Source organism: Syngnathus scovelli, chromosome 1, assembly GCF_024217435.2.
Source record: "Syngnathus scovelli strain Florida chromosome 1, RoL_Ssco_1.2, whole genome shotgun sequence".
Classification (NCBI taxonomy): domain Eukaryota; kingdom Metazoa; phylum Chordata; class Actinopteri; order Syngnathiformes; family Syngnathidae; genus Syngnathus; species Syngnathus scovelli.
This window is the reverse complement of record NC_090847.1, coordinates 18,917,989-18,934,266: the sequence shown is the minus strand read 5'-3', so window position 1 is coordinate 18,934,266 and position 16,278 is coordinate 18,917,989. Positions and strand designations below refer to the sequence as shown.

At 40.2% G+C, this 16,278-nt stretch overlaps 1 protein-coding gene across 7 annotated transcripts in view; it reads left to right on the top strand.

Annotated features, from left to right (window-relative positions):
• ablim3 (actin binding LIM protein family, member 3) overlaps positions 1-11,072 on the top strand; it is a 42,897-nt gene extending 31,825 nt beyond the window's left edge. For 2 of the 7 annotated variants that reach the window (XM_068650753.1, XM_068650752.1), the window contains 17 exons: positions 826-913; positions 978-1,036; positions 1,134-1,205; positions 2,255-2,419; positions 2,917-2,946; positions 3,044-3,170; positions 3,327-3,422; positions 3,712-3,762; positions 6,289-6,405; positions 6,530-6,600; positions 6,749-6,917; positions 8,814-8,843; positions 9,150-9,205; positions 9,414-9,480; positions 9,581-9,591; positions 9,672-9,774; positions 9,982-11,072. In XM_068650753.1, coding sequence (XP_068506854.1) covers positions 826-913; positions 978-1,036; positions 1,134-1,205; positions 2,255-2,419; positions 2,917-2,946; positions 3,044-3,170; positions 3,327-3,422; positions 3,712-3,762; positions 6,289-6,405; positions 6,530-6,600; positions 6,749-6,917; positions 8,814-8,843; positions 9,150-9,205; positions 9,414-9,480; positions 9,581-9,591; positions 9,672-9,774; positions 9,982-10,145 — 1,476 coding nt within the window. In that variant the 3' untranslated portion in view covers positions 10,146-11,072. Of the gene's footprint in view, positions 1-825; positions 914-977; positions 1,037-1,133; positions 1,206-2,254; positions 2,420-2,916; positions 2,947-3,043; positions 3,171-3,326; positions 3,423-3,711; positions 3,763-6,270; positions 6,406-6,529; positions 6,601-6,748; positions 6,918-8,813; positions 8,844-9,149; positions 9,206-9,413; positions 9,481-9,580; positions 9,592-9,671; positions 9,775-9,981 lie in introns of all 7 variants that reach the window. The other 5 variants (XM_049735980.2, XM_049736010.2, XM_068650756.1 and 2 more) reach the window with 5 other exon arrangements.
• Positions 11,073-16,278: the final 5,206 nt, after the last annotated feature.

Here is a 16,278-nt window from a genome sequence, read left to right as displayed (position 1 = left end):
CGTGCATGGTGACATTTTTCTTTCCGTATCTATGACAGACATGCATGTGCACGCATACAAACGTGCACAACGCACGCATACAAACATCCACAGCGCATTGTCCACATTCACTTTTGCACATTTGCTCACTTTCTCTAATTATGGCAGGGAGGAGAAGAGGAATGGGCTTGCATGTGATTCCAACAAACAGGCAATATTAAGATGATGTCTCATGATGTCTCAAGAACTATGAAGCCATTGTGATCATGTGTTAAACAGATGATACATCTAAAGCAGGATTGCACTGGAGAAATATTTGAAAAACAAAACAGAGAGAACTTTTTTCTGCCAAACTAAAATCCTCATGCTGATTTCTAATTGTTGTTAGTTTTTTTCTAGCACGTTGTTATGTTCTCTACCACTTAACGTACAGATTATCAAAATTCCGCTGATTAGCTGTATTAAGACGGTCGTCAGAAGAGTTAATTATGATTGGACTCATCAACAGCTGTGGCAACTTATCACAGTTGAGACAGTGCAGTGAGAGTCTGTGCAGCTCCCAATGGTAAGTCTGTGCTCATGCTAACTTTGGTGGTCGTCTTAATATTTGGCTTCAAGTAACAGTGTACGTAGTTTTGTGGCTGGTTTGAAAATGGCAGGCAACTGGGTAGATAAAAGATGTACTTGCTTGTTTAATTTGATACTTGATGGGTGGATGGATTCCCCCCACCCAGACACTCAACTATTTGTGTGCATTAAGGAGTCAAGTGTCCATAACATGCCCCCTTTGAGATGGTATTTGTGGTTAAATCTGTTGCGAATATTTGTTCTTCTCTTCTCTTTCAGGCTGGAGGGAAGCACTACCATCCAACTTGTGCCCGCTGTGCTCGCTGTAACATGATGTTCACAGAGGGAGAGGAAATGTATCTGACAGGTGAGATGTGATGCAAAACTTATTCATCTGTCCATATTCACCTCTGTCCTTCACTTTACTTCAGGGTGCGAGGTGTGGCACCCATTATGCAAGCAAGCAGCAAGAGCAGAGAGGAGGCTCAGGGTGAGATTGAAAGTATTAAAGTTTTAATTGGTTGGGTTAAAAATGAAACTGTGAATTTCTCAATATGTACTTTGTTTGGTTTGTTGCTACCTCACAGCACAGACGCTTGTCTGAGACCTCCATCTCTCCTCCAGGCTCTTCCATCGGTTCTCCTAATAGAGTTATTTGTGTAAGTAGCCAATTGTCTTTGCATCTTTTAGACCTCCTTGCTTTCACCCGCACATCGATATGACTTAAATAAGAACACAAAAGCACTAAAGGACTATTCGTGAAAAGAGTGTTCGACACCAACCCGAGGGCTGCTGCTCACTCCCATGGCCTGTTCACTTTCTTTGCTCATTCATGTCACAAATTACAGTCCCTTGTTGTGGTATTGAGCAAACAGCACAACAAGAAACTAACTACTACTAACTACATACAAGTGTGTCTTGTTATCCTTCCCATAATATCTTGTATCCATAAATGTTCATGGTTACAGTATCCCTTCAGAGTCCGAACCTGTGCCTCTGCATCTTCTCTGCACAGTAGCCAGCCACTCAGCTCACCTTTTTTGTACGAGCTCCTGATGCACCAATTGTCCATTTTCCTAAACTCATGATTATTGCATTTGTATTGGCAAAATACGAGACACAAATTGTGATTGCAGAATATTGTGGATGGTCAGATGTACAGTAAGTTGTTCATAGTATTTAGTGTACTTAGGACTCAATAAAGTTACCCAAGTAGTAAGCAGCGATGACTGTTTCCCAGAAATCCATTTCTATAGTGTGTGTGTCATGGCATTCTGCATGGCGAACGGCTGAGTGTTGCTGTGTGTTGTCAGTGTGTCCTGCGTGCAAGTGGGGGTCTCACTCAACTCTGCTCGGCCACACTTGCCTCTCATCACTTAATCAATGACCTTTGTGGTTAAGGTGATGGATGAGGGACAAATGTAGTGTAAGCACACTTGCCTTCCATGATGTTTCCTCTCCCCCTCCCGCACTCTAGCTGTCTTTCCTCCTGAAGGTCAACAACTTCTCAAACCCTTCAGACGCATGCACACACATTGGCGTACAATTAAACAGGTGCTTGCACAGGCTTTCATGCGTCTGCTTTGAGTTCTCTGTTGCTGCATGTTCTGTTTGCCATCACTCATGGACTTCATATTTCTGGGTGTCGTTCATGTGGTTGCTGTTGTGTCTGTGTTGGTGGTTGTATGTGTGTTTGTCCTCTCTCCAGGCCAGATTGGCGAATGAGTTCCTAGATTATAAGGACCTAGCTGCCCTCCCAAAGATCAAGGCCATATATGAAGTCCAGCATCCAGACCTCATATGCTCCTCATACCAGCCCTACCAGAGATACACCTCTGATGACAGGCTAGACTTGACTTACAGCTATGGGGAGGTACAACTGCTACACACTCCAGGCCAAATGTGGCACTGGTCTGTAATTTAAGGAGAAATTTTAAGTTTTTCCAGATAGACACTCGAGGAAAAATGCTTGTGCGTTGCACATCTCTTTGCACATTGCATTTTTATTGGGGTTATATGAAATGCAATACTTTACATGACTAAATCAAACAACTGCAACTTGCAAGACGACCACTCAAACATGTATTCAAATATAATTCACTGTCCTGTTTATCCAGTGTCTCCAATTTGAATTTGTGTTATTTCAAATGAATACAAACCTCCCCTGACCGTAGCTCTTTATAAAGTCATCAAATTCACCCTGTTTAAAAGTATACATCTCAGCTTGGCTACAAAAGCTGATTTGTTCTGATTGATGGAAGCCTGCCAAGGGGCAGCACAACTGTACATACTTAATCTGTATTGATTATTTTTGATGTGATAAGATGTTTGGACTTGAAAATAACATGTCTGCCTTCTTTGATTTTATAGTCACTTGGGACACTTTCTCCGTATTCTCAGGTAGGCCTTCCCCTTCGCACTGTTACAGGAAGACCATTTAAGATCACTCTCAACCACTTCTGTGTTTTTATTTTGTCATCTCATCTCACGTGTCAAGGACTACAACTGCCTGGACATGAAGCAGAGGCGATGTTCCAGTCCAGGTTACATTGATTCCCCAACCTACACTTGTCAAGGCATGTCACCCATTGCGCTTCGCTCGCCGCAGCACTTCGGTTACCCTGGTGAGCATTTAAAGATCGATACTCAAGTCAATGTGTGTGTATGTATATAAAAATGTGTAATTTACTAGGTGACTTTCCAAACTGCTAAATGACTGTCATTTTTCACTTTGTGTTGGACCCTCATATTCACCAATGCTTTGGTATGATTGGCTATAGGATCCGAGAGTGGCAGGAGCTCACCATACCACGGCCAAGAGGGACGGTCCAACACTCCAACCCTCATCCAGCCCCCAAAACATTTTCATGTACCTGGTAGGACTCGTCACCATTTCATCACACGAGCCACTAATCACTCGGAGGAACAACATCAGGTTCCTCGGGACTGACAGGATGTGAATAATATGTAAAAGGAGTCTTGTTATACAAAAGAGAATTCCTTTTGGTCTATCCTCTCATACAGCATACTTGACCTGATTTAATCATGCTTCGCAACCTCTCCCTGTTTCTTCATCCCATTGTTCCAATAGCAAGTCACAACCTCTAGCCTTTCCTCTTTTATGCCACTGCGTTTCAATTTCCCATCTCCTCTTTCTCTCCTCAGCCACAGGGGAGCCCAACATCTACAGGAAGCCTCCCATCTATAAGAGAACGGGTACAGTGCAGTTAGCCCCGCCTTAGCCTGCCTGTCCTCCTGTCAGTGTAGTCATGCTGTGCTTTGACAACCATGTCATTACTGATCTATCGATGTCTTTCAACAGACCTTTAGGACCAACTATGGATTAGTATTGACATTCCAATTATTGTTATTTCAACTACAGCAATCTAAAAACAAAACCTAGTTTGCAAACTCTAACAGCAATTTGACTTCCTTCATTTATAAGTGGTGAGTCTAGATTTATGGGTAAGTTTTTACCACAGACCCTGGAGAAAGTCAACTCTGCTCAGCACATCATGTTCCAATGTGTGGGGAAACACAAATAACTTTTAGTATTTAATGTAAAATATGAAATCACGATAGAGATTATTATGATTCGACCTAGACTGTTGACCACTATTTGGCAGAAATCCACTGGAAGCTGCTGTATTAGCTGCTGTATTTCAATACTTTGTCTCCTAACTCAAGCTGTTACTTTCTTCAACTTGACCAGAATGTTCTACTAGAAATACTCACTATCAACAGCTATATTACATTAGCACAGTATTTTAGCAAGTGGCCTTGTTGTTAGTTCCGTGTTTGTGCATGTTGGCTTTCATGGTCACTTTGTGAATTTTGTCAACTTGTGTACCAACACTTCTGTCCGTACAAATGATGCTAATTACATCACAGGCTGTAATCTGTTTTTGCACTAATCCGATTTTTCAAACCATGAAATATCTACGTAACCTAACACAAAGAAATATGATGTGAGACCAAATCCCCAAGATTTGCATGGTTTTGGATTACCAGCCCGTTATGTACTACTTAACAAACATGTTTATTTTATTTCATATCAGTCAGTTTTCTGAGAACTTGAGCCCCTTATAGCCTACGGAAATATCTTGATAAAATGTCACACAGTGTCCCACAGGGGTGCTCCAGTAACATTTCCCTTTTCTTTCCACCTCTTTTTTCTTGCATCCAATCACAATTTTTTTTCCACTACCCTCCACCTCCACATCCTGCTCCATTTAACCCGGTGACCTTGCCACTGTAAGTAATCTCCCTTGTACTTGCTGTTTTGCTCAGTCGGTCCATGGATTATATTCATGTCTGTCTCTCTTCTTGTTTTGGGAACTCCATGTCAGCACAGTACAGCCTACACAACTTTACTGTGAACATACTTGTGTACTTGTGATTGTGGCGTCAGGCAAGTGGAAAGTGTGTGTCCCGAAGATGACGATGCCCGTCGCTAGTGTCATGCATTGTGTGGATTGGAATTCAATGCATCATGGATCAGGGCCGGCCGGCATGGTTACTGGCCCACAGAGTGATGGGGCGATCCATCTGACATTACGCTGCATGTCAACCTCATTGACTTCCATTGACTGTGCTTTTGTGCAGAGTGGCATCAATGTGATTGCTTCACACTCATGAAATGACTGCCTGCCTCAGGCTGGGCCAGTATCGGACTCAGGTTAAAGAGGCTTATTTTCTTGCTGTTGGCTCAAACATTGATCTCCCCGAAAAATGACGTAGGGAAGTGAATGTGGCTGTGAAGGACAATTATTAACGGTTTTCTTTCCAAGAAATCTCCTCTCATCTCATGTTCCTGTATTAAGGAATTTTCTGAAATGCAAACTCTAGACTAAAAGCCCAAGCAGCCAAATTCAATTTCCATTTCATTGTTTACATGTACATTTCAAGTGTCACTTTGGCAGGTACCTGATTGACATTTGCAACACAAACCTGGTTTGGATCTAAACATATGTGTGCCTGTGACTTTACGGTGTAACAGAATTAAAAGGAAACAAAATGTAGAACCTAAATGTTGCCTCAGGGCTCATTGCAGCACTTTATTAAGAACTGTTTGTGCAACTCAGATTTGTTTGACCTACATATGTGGTACAATCAAGAATTCTACCAAAATCTCGACTGTCTCGTTTAAAAAAAGCAACTTTTGGAAGTGAACTGTTGCTTTCTTAGGTTGGCCACCATCTAAAATGGCACGCAGCTACATTTATTTTGTGATTTACCGCTGCACCCTGTCATAAGGAGCCATCTACAGGCCTTGGCAATTCACTCCTCAGGCAGGTGTGAATGTGAGAACAGATAATGCCACGTAATGCTTTTGTCACAATTGCTGGAACTATTTTTTGCAAGCCACACACGCACACACATACAAGCTGAAATTAATTTTCTGGTATGAATCGGAGCATAATTAAATTTGTAGAAATCCTATTCATCTCAGCAAAAACACTGTGACACATCTATTTTCATTCTGGTTTCATGGCTGCAACCCCATTTCTCAGCTGGTATTTGAATATTTAAAGTGGCAATAGCAAAGAAGTAAGCAAATTTCAGATGACTAATATGGGCACGGCAAACCTACTAATTCAGAGAGACTGCTATTGAAACATTTGACAGACCAGATTGTCGGGTTTGATCGGTCTATGATTAGGTACATATGTTTTTTTTTATCTGCTTTCCCTTTCTCTCCCAAATGCCTCTCTTTTTCCACAGACAATCATTTGAACACAGCAACCAAAAGTAGGACCAGCGAGGATATCCTGAGATCCTCAAGCCTGTCTACCTACTCCCCTGACTCATACCCCCAGTCCGAGTGTGACTACTACCCATACAGCAGCTCCCCCAGGGGTATGGAAGACTCCTTTCACTCCATATGGTTTACTGCCTCCTCTGGGCTCAAGTCATCAGAGTATACTTGAGTTTATTTTCACTCATAAGGCAATGTCTTGTATCTATCTGTGTTGCCGCTCAGCCTATCGGGTACCAAGGAGAAGGTACTCAACAGGAGGAGATGAAGAGAGTTGGAGTCACAATCTTCAAAGAGTTAAGAGCTTCATTATTCGCTTCCCCCTTTACTTCAACATAGTGTCAGAAACAGCATAAATTATGCATATCTTAGGGTATGGTACCTAAACGATCCCCTTTGTTTGTTCCTCTTGCACTACTTGGGCTCTGCACGTCAAATTTTCAGATTGGGAGTGGCATAGGAAGGATGATCCTAAAGGAGGAGATGAAAGCCAGATCTGGTTCCTATGACAACGACCCCTGGGGCAGTGCAAGGAATTCTCGTAGCGGGAGCAAGGAAACCCTCAACACTACAGGCTATGGCTCCACGGCTTACAACAACACTATCAATGGATGTAAGCAAGCACCTTGCTCCCCTCATGCACCCGTTTCCCATATGGCGCGAATGAACCAGTACCAAGTGTCCGTCTCATCCTACCTCCAGCTTTGAGGTTGTACTAAACTGTCAAATATAGGACAATTAGATTTAGCAGGATTACACAAAAAATATATCAATAATTTCTTTAATCTCCAATATCATTATTTGGAGCTGGGGTGTAGATACAGGTCAAGACTGAGTTTGTGGTTACTTATTTACTTGGCCTATAAGAGCTGGTTAACATTAGTTATCTATCATTTAACACGAACACACTTTAACTTTATTCAACCTAGACTGGTGCTCACGTAGAAAAAGACCTTCATGTCTGATAAACACCACAGACCTATCCTGTCCAATAACTACAGCAGGACCTTTCCACTCTGTACTGTCAGCTTGTTTGTAGAACACTTTGTCTCCTGTTTCATACTTTTCATCTGTAGGCTAAGCTGTTTGCGTAGTGCTGTTCTTATACTTTCAGAACATACTACCTCGGTGAAAGCTCTCCTGGCTCCAATTAATTCTGATATTTGCTGACCTACTTTAGTGCTCAGAGTATTTCCCTCCAAAGCAGGTAGTTTATCAAGTAATACAAAAGAGAGATTGAGGTTTTGACCAAAAGCAAGCTGGTGTGGGCTGTAACCATGCACATTGATCATACTGTTTTTAGCCATAGGAGCCCGATCTAAAGCAGTTTGCCATCCACACCAATTTTCCTATTTCACTTTCAAGAGGATTTCTGTCAGTGTCATTTTGTCTCTCTCCAACATTCGGTTGCTCCACCGACTGTCTGCTGCTGTTGTCTTTGTCTCGATATTGAGGTTTTCTACCATGTCCTTTATCGCTTCATTGTTGAACTCTTGGTTGTCAGTGTAGATCCATTTTGGTGCTCCATGGATACTTATCCAAGAGTGAATGAAAAAGTTGACTATCTCTGATGGCCTGATTGAACATTTGTGAAATGGTCAATGATGTGGAGGTACCATACACTAAGTTCCAGATCATGAAGGTCCATTGCCACAGTCTCATTGTACTCCGAGGCTAGGAGCAACCCAACTGCTGGCTTGGATTTAGTCCGTATATTTCACAGTTTTTAATAATCTACTGTAGACAGGATAGTCTTGATCAGTATTTCCAGTGCTTTGGATGAGCAGCACTCATTGACTCATTTCTCTGTTGATGCAGGTCTGTTTTTTTACGTCACTTGAAATTAAAGTGAGAAAAGAAAATTATCTCTAATATAGTGTATCATTTCTTTAATAGAATAACTTAAAATATCTGTTTGGGGGTACGTATAAATTGGTTTACAATGTGACAGAAAACGTTTTCCATATTGACCAGCAATATTTGAATCTCTTTTTTGTAGCCCTTGACATTCACATTGTAGCTTGTCTTCATCAGCTTTCCCTTTTTCCCCCACCAAAGTGCTTCTTTTCACTTGCATGCACCATCGCTTTCGTCATCTCCCTTCTCGCCCTCCTCCGACTTCTTCCTCGCCCCAGACGTGGCGTTTCTACATGCTACCATTCTTCATCACTCCGCGTATTCATGCATCCATTCATGTGTATATGAAACCCACTCATTCTCCTGTGCACAGCTGGTGTTGCATAGCCTGGTTTATTTATGAGCTGTAAGATCTCTCATTAAAGCTCTTTCTCAAATGGGAGGGGACAGCACTCTGTTGGTTCTCGCACTTGATTCCTGTTTGATTCCTCTCCTTACTGGGCCTCTTTCTTCCATATCGTGCTTGTGATGCTGTGTGATCCTCCCTAGCTTTAATAATAATAAAACATTTCATTGCTGTGTAAATTTGAGTTCTTTTTTATTTGTACAGTTAAGAAGTTCTAATGATCTTCTCATTGTTTGCCTCTCACAGCTCCCCGATCCCAATACAGCACTGATAGTGGTGAGTAGATTGGTCTGATTAGCAAGATAAACACACAGCAGTTATGCAAATTTCACATCCATTTGAATAGGAAAATTTTTAAAGTATAGCATTGTCACGGAAAAATGTTGGCATTTCAGATAACTCTATTGTACTGTACTACAGGCACCCACAAATATTTGCTGCTAGTGAGCGCCGTCTAGTGGCAGCAGTTTGTCACTGATGTTATATTTCCATAACATGTCTTGTGCAGGACTGATGTGTCAAACCTGGAAAAATGATATTGCATCACTGTAATACTTTTAAATGTTTATGTTTTTATTTTAGATTTTGTTTGCAAGTCTGCCTCACTTCCCGGTTATGGACGCAATGGCATACAACGGGTGAGACACCAGTGAATCACACAAAGCACTTTCCTGAAAATATGCAAAATTTGATCCTTGTATGAGGTGCAGAGCCTTGAAAAAATATTTTAAAAATTAATCCCATTAGAACTGTCTCACATTTTTTTACTTTACCATCACAAACTTGAGCGTATATTGTTTTTATGACTTGCTGAACTGACCCTGTTTTACTCAAAATCACCTGCAGCCTCAAAGTGCCGATTACTACCAGTACCAGTATGACAGTAGTAATGAACTCAACTGGGGAAGCAGAGGTATATGGAAACATTTCTTAAGCATGTGAATATTTTTTTGAACAAGTGAATCAAGCAGTATCCATTGCACTAACTCAACTATCTTGTATTTGGATTACAGCGGAATACAAGGTAAGCTCTTTAAACTTAATTCTATTGAGATGTTTTGAATTATTCAAATTGTAGTAATGGATGAGACATCTGATTTTTAGGCCCGTTTGAATTCCCTTGCAGATTTATCCCTACGAAGCGCTTATTGTCACCACCAGAGGGAGGAACAGGCTTCCCAGAGATGTCGAGAGATCCAGACTGGAGGTAAATTGTACTCTTTCTTCTAAAAAAAGACTATATACTAAGGAAATAATAATATAATAATAATAATAAGAAGAAACAGTCACCATTCGACTTTGCACTGTATCACTCAAGTGTTGCTCGCCCAGATAGAAAGGATAATGAAGAAATTTTACCTGAGAAAATAAAACAGGCAGTACATGTTAATGGGATTTTCCTTCTTTGTCCCAGCGTCACCTCTCCCCAGAGGAGTTTGTCCAAGTGTTCGGCATGAGCATCGAGGATTTCGACAGGTTGGCCTTATGGAAGAGGAACGAGCTAAAGAAACAGGCCCGACTCTTTTAATCGTGTGTGAATGTCCGTCAAATACTGCCATACATTTAGAGAGGAACTGATAAACTGCGGAGATTCCATGCACTGTTCACTGCCATGGCTGAGAACCTGTTCTAGAGCTCGTCAAGCAACCAACCAAATTGTGGGCACACCAGCACAGACTTGTGTGGTTCAGAGACGTATTCACACAAACAGTGCTTGTGTGATCATGTGCTGGAGTAAGATGAAAGCAATACAGACTTGGAAGTGTAGATGCCATCTTGTACTTTTCTTTATTGTGAAGGACTGAGGTAGGTAGGCATGTCCTCCCCCCCCCCCCCCCCCCACACACACACACACACACAAAAAAAGAGCTGCCCGACTTTGACACCATAAGAAGAATTTTGGCTTTGCCTTATTTGTTATGCTTTTTACATAAACTTTATGAGTGTGCAGCACCAGCAATCTGAATAAGTAGAATGTAGTTGAAATATAACATTTTTGTCACTTTATTCGTTAAAATGATACATAATGATAATGAATGAGAGCTTAAATGTTTGCTTTTTTTTTTTTTTTTTTGCATTATTATCACTTCTTCCCCCTGATTATGCACTCTTACTCAAAATACTGTGTTCCTTTATACTGACTATCAATAAGAAACAAGCAACGGAAAGTACAGTGCTTCTAAACCTATTTGACTTACAGTAAATATGAAAAAACAGTGTGCAAATGCAGATTAGCAGTACACAATAATTAATGGTTACACCATTTAAAATGAATGACAATGCACTTACTGTGTTTGAGAACATTTGAGTATGTGCAATACGCAATACACTTCACAGATCTCAAGACAAGCCACAGACACAATGTTACCTTTGTTTGTTTTGTAGTTCATTGCAATAAAGAGTTGTGCACAGCTGTCATCCAAACAACATCCAAAATGATTATCCAATGATTTTGTAACTATACAGGGGTTATGATGAGTAATTAAAAAACTGCTTTGCAAAGAATTGCTCGTGTTGCTTAAAATCCAGGGTTATCAACATTTTTCATTTGCACACTATTATTTTGGATTTTGCTATTAAAATTAAACTTGTAATTCCCTATCCCTCTCTTTGTGTAGAATGTAATTTGACATTAATACAAAAACATAGTTACAAACACGATCTCAGCCTCAGGAATATTATTACAGCTACCAAGTTTACGTTAACTGTTTAATATATGCATTGAACAAGTAAGTAATTAGTTAATTGTTTACTGTTAAGTTAATTAGAAATAATGCCTGGAGCCAATCTTTGATCAACTTGCTCATTTGAATTGACACATGCTCGGACTGAGGGGTGCACAAAGTGGTGTACATCAAGGTTACTGTAGAAAGAAGGTCGGCACAGAATCAGTAACTGAAGCATCCACATAAGACACCTAAGTATATCTGAGTACAAATAATTATTTGACCAATTGTGAAGTGGGCGTGTCCTGCCTGACGAATCAACACAAGACACAACACGGCTTTTAGTTGACTCGTGTTGAATCAAGCGAATTATGATGAGGTTGAAATCAACCCCCCCCCCACACACACACACACACACACACACACCACCACCACCACCACCACCACCACCACCACCACCACCAAAAGAGAACATAATTTTTTTTTTAAAAACTCTGGTGTTGAAACAGCCAACAATACATCTGTCTAACCGGCTCGTCTGTTTTCTTGGAGGAGCAGAGCTGCCCCCTGCACTGCAAAACATTGTTACTGGACTCAGGGCAGCCCACCTACCCATTTTCTATGTAAGCTTTGGCTTTGTGAGGTGCAGCATTCTTTGCATTTTACATGTGACGTTAAGCCTTACCCAGAGGGTGTTGTCATTTGGGGGCCCAAGGCAGCCATTCACATCCGTGGACTGCAATGATTTTCTAATTTTACTCTTTATCACCATCTAAAAACTGTCAATCTGAGAAAAATCTCCTATTTCCTGAGCTAAAGTCCTAAAATCTTTTTTGCTTATTATTATCCAATAAGTAAATCATCTCGGTGCTTTTACTATAATTGATAAAAAACTAGACTGCTTTATTGACACACTGTCAAGGACACTGACCACAGTCGTACTGCTCCCACCAATAAGAGCGTTCAAGGTGAATCTTTTGGTAGTTCTGATGAAAAACTTTCCACTCGGCTTTCTCTTTTTCTCCATTCTGCTGGTGGAACTCAGCTGCATTTTTCCCAACCCTATTCCTGGATTAAAAAGTCAAAGTCTGCTTTATTGTCAATTTCTTTACTTGTCAAGACACACAAAGAGATCGTTTTGTTAAACTTGCACTACAGCTGAAATAGGTGTGTTGATTGATGCACTCCGGTGGATGATGCCTACCAATAATTACCAGGGATTCTCTGTATCAATCGGTGACCGATCATGAATGACCGAAAGTTGTCCTAAATAGTGTGACTGAAAAATTTAGAGCATTGCCATCCATGGTTAATTGTCATGGTCAGGCATAACCCCCTGGAATCACATATAAAATGACTGCCATTGATATGGAATGAGATGCTTTAACAGTGATTTCACAAGCAAGATGTAGTGAGCATACAAGTTAGTCAGGTTGTTAGAAAAACAAAAAACAATTATATAAATTTAAATATAAAGTTTATATATGTACTACAAAAATAAATGTAAAAAGAAATACAAAAGTAAACATATAAAAATAAATAACAACTCAAATTATATATAAATAATTAATACATATAAATAAAAAAATAAATAAAATACAATTAAGTATCTATTTAGATTTTTTTTATTGATTTTTTTTTATATACCGTAATTTCCGGACTATAAACCGCGACTTTTTTCCAAAATTTTGAACCCTGAGGCTTATAGTCAGGTGTGGCTTATATGAGATTTTTTTTCGTGATTTTTGTGATGGCTTGATCACTTTTATACACTCGTAAAAAGGCTGTGGACCACTGTTGTGCGGTATCTTGAAGAAAAAAACAACAAAAATACCATTTTGAAACACTACTATGGCTGCTGCTTATTCTGGCTTTGTTGCTTGTGACTATTATGAGCTTTAGTAGGAATGCACGCTAGGTGACCTGCGTGAAAGGGCTCTAAACCCTTTCTCTTACTCTGCCATGTGACTCAGAGATTACACAAAGCAGTGCACACTTCTGTGTTGCTGCGGTACTACTGCTGCGTCACAAGCAATGTTTAGAAAGACATGTTAAAGTATGTTAAAGTATGTTATTAAAACTTTAAAAAGGCTTTCTGTATACTGTCTTTCTTTGTAAAAAAAAAAAACCCGTGTGCACGTGCGGCTTATAGTCCGGTGCGGCTTATGTAAGAAAAAAACTAAAATATCCCCGAATTTTAGATGGTGCGGTTTATAGTCCGGTGCAGCTTATAGTCTGGAAATTACGGTATACTTGTTCTTATTTTCACTTTTATTCATTTTGTATTTTGGCAATTTTGGTCCTCCACAGGTTTGGTCCACCAGCCGCCCATTGCCCATCCCTGAAATAGACATGCAGGTATGAAACATTTTAACATTCTAAAATATGACATCTTGAGTGCCTTAGTTTTGGTTCCTGTAGTTATAAGAATGTACTCTGAGAAGTGGAGCATCAGGTGGGTGAGGAAAAAGGAGCGGTTGTCCCCATAGAGAAACACTGCGGTGATGAGATGTGTGTTTTGTAGCTCAGTAGCCGTGATGAATCGAGGCCATTGTCAAGCTGCATATGGAAGACATTGTGGACAAAATAGACTGTGGGATAATGGCGAATGAATGTAATATACTGCTCCTGTAAACATAATGAATTCTCAGTACCTCCACGCAAATGAGCGTTTTGCTCAAAATGATTGACAGGTCATTACTGGTGACACAAAGCTGTATAATTAGCTGTGTAATTATGCACCCTGCTGTCATTACCATGCTGCTTATTTGTGACCCCCTTATGGATACATTCAAGCAATGCTGCTACAGATTTTCTCCACGAAGGAGTGGACTACATTTCCACAAAACAAAGTGCTCGCGTTTGTTACAAAGTTCAATGCAGTGATTGTTCATAGTCAGATTTTGCAGCAGAGGACAAAAAACAGAAGACTTAACTGCAACAATAGGTTATCCTGTGCTCCATACAAACTGTTTGATTTCATAAATCGCACTATTGAATGCTGAACATTCAGAACTTGACTGTTCATTTACAACTATGCTAGAGGTTGTCAAAAAAATAAAATCTAACTACAATAACAACAACCAGAGTATACTGAGAATGAATCTCCTATGTAGTTTATTGTATTTGGACATGTAAAGGGCTGGGCAATGGTTGCATTACCTTCTTCCCAAACATCGACAAAGTGCCCTTGAGCAAGGAACTGGACCGCCAGATATGTTTTATTGCACCCTCATCATGCCTCTATTTTTGGTGTACAGAATATACTACTTCAAAGGACAATTATATAAAGCACCCTATAGAGCTAATTATTGGATTCCAGGTTCCTTTCTTCTTTCATAGCCATAAACAAAAACATAAAGTATCAAGAGTTAAAAGCACCTTTTGGTGCATTATTATTATTATTATTATTATTGTTGTTGACAGCTGGCTACTGGCATTATACAGGGTTTTTCCTGGCTCAAATTGAGGTAGCAGCGGTACCATCCTGACCACGCATGTATTCTGTAAATTCAACTCACTTTCTTTTACAGGCAAGATACTTTGAGTTCCAATAAGAATATGACTAATATCATATTCCGTCATCATTTATTAAAAGTACACACAGGTGACAAATTGAAACTGAAATTATCCACACATCTCGCAACCAGACATAGAACATTTTAGCCTCCTATTTTCCATTATGTAGAACCTCCTCATGCACTCCTTGTAGTCCAAGGTGCCATGGTCTGGTTAAACTACTGTGTATATATATGTACACACATACCTTGTGGGTTTATTTGTGTGTGTATTAGCCTTACTGTGTGCAACATCAGTTAAAATTTGACAGTGTAGTGACACCACTTGAATGTTTCTCAGTGAATACTTGAGTGTGTGGCAGACATAGCATTGTGGTGATCTCATCGGACTGTGTACTGAATAATATTGAGTGCACTGAAGGGTCTTTGTATGGCAGCAGGCTGACTCAAGCCCTCAGTGTCATGTTGGACATGAATTAATCACACAGAAAGAGTCGAAAAATGAGAATGGGGGAAACGCGCTTCCTAGTCAGTGACCTTTGACGTCCAACCATGGCTTGATGAGCCCATTTGTCTACTATTTTCAATATCTCTGTCCTTACATGGAGCGTCACAAAAGCATTTGGGAAATTCTGGAAAATCCCCCGTAAGTTCATTTTGAGTGCAGACAAATCTATGTTAGCCATTAAAAATTTACATATGTCAGGATTTGGAGTTAGTAATGGATAAACAGGGGCATTAAGGGTAGGAACAGCTTTTTTGGAGTTAAGGGAACTCTGCCACTTAGCAAACAATGGGAAACTTTGTTGCTATATATTAAAGCATTGCAAGCTCTAACATAATCATAATTTGCTGTCTAATACAGTCATTACTCAGATGGAAGGTATCAAATTGTCACGTCTCGTCCCCAGCCGTTCCACTATGTGTCTGTTGTCATGGTTTCAGTCTGTGTGCTCGCCCCTCCCCTCCTGTGTGCCCATGATTAGTTTGATTATTCTCACCTACCTCTTGTTACCTGTCGTGTATATAAGTCCTGTCTGCCCCTCACTCCTCTTCTTCTTGTTGTCTTGATGTCTTTTTGGTTCCTGTCTTTATCGAGTCTGTTTGTGTTTGCCATCCCTGTCGGTCGGTCAGTCTGTCAGTCTGTCATGTTATTAGTTTGCTAGTTCCCGTCTGTTTCACTTGATGCTTCGTTCTACTTCCTGGTCCAAGCTGCGTTTGGTCGCCCTGCTCTATCTGCATCCGTGACACAAATCAAGTCTTGGTATTGTTTCAGTTTATTAATTCAAAGGTCTACGCAGTGCTTCTGTTGTGTATGTCTTGACCTCCAATGAGGGCAATGTGAGGCACGCATACAGATAGTCATGTAGATTTAGATTTTTACAAGGCACAAATAACAATTTTGCCGCAAAGCTGATCGTTGGTAACACATTTTCTGCTGAATTTTGAGTATGGCTATGACTTCTTATGTGTTGATGCGTCATTTGTGTTTGAATATTTGTTCTTTAAACAATGTTTAAATAATGC